Source organism: Simochromis diagramma, unplaced genomic scaffold (genome assembly GCF_900408965.1).
Source record: "Simochromis diagramma unplaced genomic scaffold, fSimDia1.1 OVJJ01000557.1, whole genome shotgun sequence".
Taxonomy (NCBI): Eukaryota; Metazoa; Chordata; class Actinopteri; order Cichliformes; family Cichlidae; genus Simochromis; species Simochromis diagramma.
In genome coordinates this window covers 2,503,770-2,509,769 of record NW_024387156.1, presented here as the reverse complement: position 1 = coordinate 2,509,769, position 6,000 = coordinate 2,503,770, and the positions used below count along the sequence as shown (strand labels likewise).

The following is a 6,000-nucleotide window of genomic DNA, read 5'->3' as shown; positions in this document are numbered from 1 at the left end:
ATCCTGATATTTGGAGATATAAGCTCACCTGGAGTCATGAGAAAAAATGAAGCACTGACTTTAGTCTAGCTTGAAACAAAGTGGTTAAATACAGTTTAAAAATACTGTTAATATTGATCTTTTCACTTCTTATCTCAGTCTTTGTTAGTGTAAGTGTCTGGCCTTAAAAGAATATTTAATGAGTATTAGGGCTGGTTATTGTCACTCATTTCTATAATTGATTGACTCAGAAGGTCCAGATTCGATCCCCGATTCAATTCGATTCAGTTTCGACTCAGACAGTCAGAAATATTATAGTTCTGATCATTCATTAATACATGTCCATATTTGCATATCTGTGTATAAAAAGCTGACACTTCATCAAAGGTGTGAGCATCACAGCAGATGCTTTTGTGTCAAAGTAACTGAGGATAAAACACAGAAAAGCATGAAGGAGATTTTCCTGGTCTGGCTTTTTAAAGCAGACAACCGCCTGAAAAATATTCTGCAGTTGAACAAAAACGGAAGAAAACCATGAATCTGCATATAAACATTACCTGACGCTGCTGAAGTGAAGCAGAGCAAAGTTACAGAAAAAAAACAAAACAGCGCTGTACATAAAACTGTACATAATGCAGAAAACAGATTTCAGATTGGAAACTGTTCTTGAAATAGAGTGAGAGAGAGAGCCGTGCAGGAAGTGTGATTTTTATCGCAGTGGAAGCAAAACTGTAAAGTAAGAGGGAATTCACGACGATGTTTTATACACGTGAAGCGTAGTTTTGATCTTTTTTTTGCTGCCTATCAGTGAATTTTGGTCGGAAAGTGGCAAAACCTGCGACTTCAGAATCTGTTTGCTTTCAGCAGCTGACGGCGTGTCTGTGCGCAGATCTTCGGGTGAACGATCCGCGATTTGTGTTTACGTCTTTTCGCGGAATCCGTTCAACTGCTCTCATTTGCTGTTTTGTGGTTGTTGAAGTCATTTTGTGAGCTTTAAGCTGAGATTTTGTTGTTTCTGACAAAATACTTAAAAATAATTAAAAATCGAATCAGGATTTAATGACTCGATATCGCTTTATTCAAACAAAAATCGATTTGAATCGGGGAAATCGATTTTTTAAACCCTCCCCTAATGACTATTACTGAATGAATGCAGTCCTTTCTATAAGCCTCTCTATACCAAAGGGGAATTTAAACCTCATTCTATGCATTAGCACTGAATATTAACTGACATACTTACTACATCATGTAATTTTATTAACTAAATGATACAACCAATTTACAAGTCCCTTCTGAGAAGTACAGGGGCAATTTCTTTGCTGCTGATTGTTACAACAAAAGAAAAGGTCATCTGCTCTTCTATTAATGACAGCAAGGTTTGTTTCCATATGGAGAGTGTAGCTTAAAAAACAAAACAAAGAAACATGAAGTGATACAAACTGTCGTGCAGCGATTAGCTAGTCTCCCTAATCGGTAAAACAACATTACCGTGTAGCTACTATGGGGCCTGTACACTCTTTCTACCAAGCAGCTTTCTTTCCACGTCTTTATATTTCAGTTCCCCTTTTCTTCATGTCAGCACCCGTTTTTCAATGATGTTTTGCAACCCACGATTCTGTTTTATTGTTTTTTTTCTGTTTGCAGGGCCATCATCCAAACTCGTCTGAAAGTTTCTTGTTCTCTTCCAATCCAATAAAGTCACTGAGTGTGGAGTTCTGTGTGAGTGTGTGCAGTAATTAGTTCAGTGATGTGTTTCATGTCTTAATATTTCAGTCAGTCACCTTTGTCTGCAGGTTAGCCTCACTATGGCTATACAAGTATTCACATGTAGTGGGACCTCCAGGTCATGCATTGGACATCTCTGCTTTACTGAGGGCAATGGCCAGTTCCAGGTCCTCCTGTTCCTGCTGTCTGAGTCTCTTCAGCCGCTCACGTTCTGCACGCTCGCTTTCACGTTTAGCCCATTCTAACTGCTGAGCCTCGTTTCCAAACTGCAAAGAGAAAGATAGAGAGAGTGCGAGAGAGAGCGTTGAGATTTGCAGTATTGTGCAAAAGTCCTGTGCAGTCTTTCATTTCTTTATATTCTGCAAACAAAATGGAAAACAGATGAAGAGATTTATTGAAATGTGGAAACTTACTACAGTATATAAGTCAAAAACAGTTTGTACAGTTCTAACCAGCTTGAATGTTAATATTTGGTATGAACACCTTTATTCTTCGATACAGTCTGAACTCTCTTAGGCACCTTTCTTGTCATTTCTTCAAGTAGTCTTAAAGAATAGTTCTTAAAGCTTTCAAAGCTCTCAAAGCTCTGAAATGTGGATGCCAAACTGCTCCAGACTCTGGGGAGGCCAATAAGTGGCTGACAGCATTGATTGTTTTGTGTGTGGGACAGTGTGTGTGTTAATTATCATGGCGAAAAAAACTAGCTGTCGCCAATCAGTTGCTTTCCAGATGGCATTTCATTGTGGATCAAAATCTGGTGGTTTTGCAGATAGCTGTAGAAGCTCACAGCGCCTTCTCCCATCCTGGCAACCACTTGACTAAAAATTTCAGATCTAGATTAATCAGTCCATCACACACCGTTGCCACTGATTTTCAGTCCATTTCTTGTGCAATTTATCATACATCATGCTTTTATCCCTGTTCTCCTTAAGGGCTCCTAGACAGGCCCCCTTCACTGAGAAGATTTTTGATGAGGCTTCAGTGAATGGATGAACTGAAGAGCCAGATGTAGCCATCGGGTCCTGTTTTTTTTCCAATTTCTTAAGGACTTGATTTTCAGATACTATTCATCTGCCGTAGATAGTGTATAGGCCTGCCACTTCTTATATAGTTGTCTGTTTGTCTAGTCTCCTCAAATTCTCTGCGCACAATGTGAAGATATGCCAAATTTTCCACTAATAGCATCTTGTTGGTGTCAAAAAGATAATTTATTTCTGTCAAACTGTGTTGTCTGATAGGCTGGTAGTAAAAATTGGAAATGAGTAAAAAAGCAGCAAATGTCCAAAAAAAACCTTTGAAAGACATTCAAGAGGGGCTGAGTAACCCAATAACTTGCTCAAGACCACTTTAAAAAGTGTTGGTCCTTGAAAGCAAAAGATATAGAAATGAGGCACGGCTCAAGACTTTTGCACAATAAGTCCTTGTTTTTGAAATAATTCCTTTTCCACATAACAAGATCAGAGAAGACGTAAGCTGTGGCCAAAAGAACACAAATTTGTCCATCCACATGGTTAGACATGTGCCCAGTGTTTAAGTTTGAAGAGTTTCCAACTTGAACAGTAACAAAAGTCAATTGTCAAACATATCAAAAATTAGAGGTAATTTAGAACCACTGTCAGATTGAAAACAGGATACTGATGGATACTGATTGGATATTGCACCTGCGGTTGGTTTAATACAGGGGTCAGCAACCTTTCACACCCAAAGAGCCATTTGGAGCCGGTTTCCACGCAAACGAAAACACTGGGAGCCGCAAATACTTTTTGACATCTAAAATGAAGATAACACTGTATATATTGTTTTTTACCTTTATGCTTTGTGTGAACAACTAAGGTGTGTTGCTTATGAAATCCTTGAAGTGCTACAGAGAAAATTACATTTTATTTATGTAATTAACACATTTTGAACTCTTAAAGAAATATAACAAAAGGAAAGACACCCAGCTGAACTAAAATGATCCAGCAAACAAAAACTGCTGTGAGCCGCCACCCTTATATCGCCTTTGGCCTTTTGGAGCCTTGACCTGACTTTTAAAAAGTAATTGGAAAAAAAGCACTATGCTGCTAAAAAATGAAAAACAGATATTTGCAAAATTCTGCCTAAATATGTATTTTACCTGGTTAATGTGTGTGGCGGGGCGTGGTCTGCAGCGCCACTGCAGGGGAGGCGGACCCACCTGAGCGGCACCTGCAATCACGCCTCGCCGCCTTAACGTCTGTGCTATCTGTGCTGTTGTGTTGGTGTGTGTCGGGCTGTGAGCTGAAAAGCTGCAGCCGACTGTATGCGTACAGCAACCGTGTGTGAAAAGTGGTCAATAAAGAGATGCTGAAAAGCATGTTCATGCAAACATCGTTGGTCTGCCGTGATATGTTTACAATGGAACTTCTGCTCCTGAACCTCTGCGCACAGCTTCTGCAAATCGGGGCTGTACGAAGTCACTTTCATCTTTACGCAGGACTGTAAGCTGTCATCTGTGAGGCATCAGCGGTGTTTGTTTTTAACATGGTTCGCGGTGGAGAACAGCTGTTGACATAATGTGGATCCAAAGATCCATAATTGGCCTACCTGGGGTTGAAAGTCTCGATAAATGCACGGCGTTTCGGCGGGTACACCGGCTTCCACGAGTGTGACGCTTATTTTGAGTGATGAAAAAATAATAGAATATAATTGTATTTTTATATTTCAAAATCACAATCTTCTGATTTAGAACTACAAGTTAAAAAAGAACTAACATAAGTAAAATACACTTCAGCTAAATACTTCTAATTTATTTTCCCAAATCACACGGAGCCGCACTATAAGGACTAAAGAGCCGCATGCGGCTCCGGAGCCGCAAGTTGCCGACCCCTGGTTTAGTAGAACTGACATGTATTAGCACTTGGATGCAGAACGATGCAAACATTTGGATGGAGGAACATTTGAACCACTCCAACCACTTAAGATTAAAACCATTTTCTGCTGAGGAGAAGCTTCTCAGTTACCATTTTCACAAACTAAGATTTTACAGAGGTACATCTTAACATCAAGTATTGAAAGAAAAATGTGCAAATTTGGTCTTTCTGGTTAAACTACTGTAAAGAAACAATAGTGAAATAAATCAAGAAGGAGAAGAAGAAATAAGTGGAACTTTAGAGGAGTAAAAATCTCAACTTTGATTTGATGATTCCAGATGAGAGAATTTTCATTGTAGTCTTGTCTAGTCAAAATAAAGTTGATTAGCCTTGAATGTTTGACCATCAGATGATCTGATATCAAGAATAAACCCAGTTGAGGTGGTGTAAAACATTTTGACATGCAGATTGAAGAAAATGCATATGTGAGAAGTTTCAGGCGAGTGTGTAAATAGGTGACAAAGGAATACAAACTAGCATATGTGTCCAAACCTTTACCTAGTGATACCATTTTAAAAATCTGCTTGCAGGGTCTACAATAACCTTTAAAAGTAGAAGACTCTCTGCCCTTTGTTATATGTATACAGCACTTTTCATATAATAAATTAAAAACAGTTTCTGTATTTTAGTTTAGCAACTAAAGCTCTTGCTATTACTGTACATCTGAAATCCTTGTCTTACTCTTCAACAAATATTCAACAACATTTTCGATAACACTTCCCAAATGATCATTTTATGTGAATGTAATAGTGCTTCTTACCTTGACTTTGTCAGGTCCTGTTAGAGAGTTGGATTATAGAACAGAGAAGTTAATAACCAAAAACACTAAGCTGGTTACACCACACAACAGCAAACAGACAATGTAAATGGATACTGGCCAAGTTTCTGTGCAGTCCATTTTGACAAACGATTTTTAGCGATTTGTTAGTAATTTATTTTTAGATCAAGTGATTCTACTAGCATTAGAATACTAGACAGTTTATAAAAATCATATAAAATCAGTAATTCTCAAACTGATAAAAGGTATTGAAGCTAAAGTAAAAAACTAAGGCAGATGGACTGTGAAGAAACAGAATGCCAGTGAATCCCTTCAAGCAGGAATGTGTAACACAAAGATCTAAGCAAAGCTTAACAAGACCTCTACAAGAAAAGATGTGACATGCAGAGAGTGAGAGAAAGTAGATGACAAATCTGTATCTGAGTATTTTAAACACAATGTAAATGATGAGTTTTGGCAGATGTAACAGTCATCTACTAAAAGCAAAGTGTGCTACGCCTTTAGTAGATGACTTTTTAAGAAGGAAGTACAGGTCTTTGTTTGTGTTGGTGCTGCAGTTGCCTGATTTTGGAAAAGTGGAAATAAATGTTGTAAATCAAGTAGAACAGTCTAAAGCTAACATACCTT

General features: G+C 38.3%; 1 protein-coding gene across 7 annotated transcripts in view; it reads right to left on the bottom strand.

Annotated features, from left to right (window-relative positions):
- Positions 1 to 744: 744 nt before the first annotated feature.
- eps15l1a (epidermal growth factor receptor pathway substrate 15-like 1a) overlaps positions 745 to 6,000 on the bottom strand; it is a 48,344-nt gene continuing 43,088 nt past the window's right edge. For 2 of the 7 annotated variants that reach the window (XM_040048510.1, XM_040048517.1), the window contains exon 25: positions 745 to 1,970. In XM_040048510.1, the coding sequence (XP_039904444.1) occupies positions 1,824 to 1,970 (147 nt within the window). In that variant the 3' untranslated portion in view covers positions 745 to 1,823. Of the gene's footprint in view, positions 1,971 to 4,863; positions 4,950 to 5,355; positions 5,373 to 6,000 lie in introns of those variants that run through there. The other 5 variants (XM_040048511.1, XM_040048513.1, XM_040048515.1 and 2 more) reach the window with 5 other exon arrangements.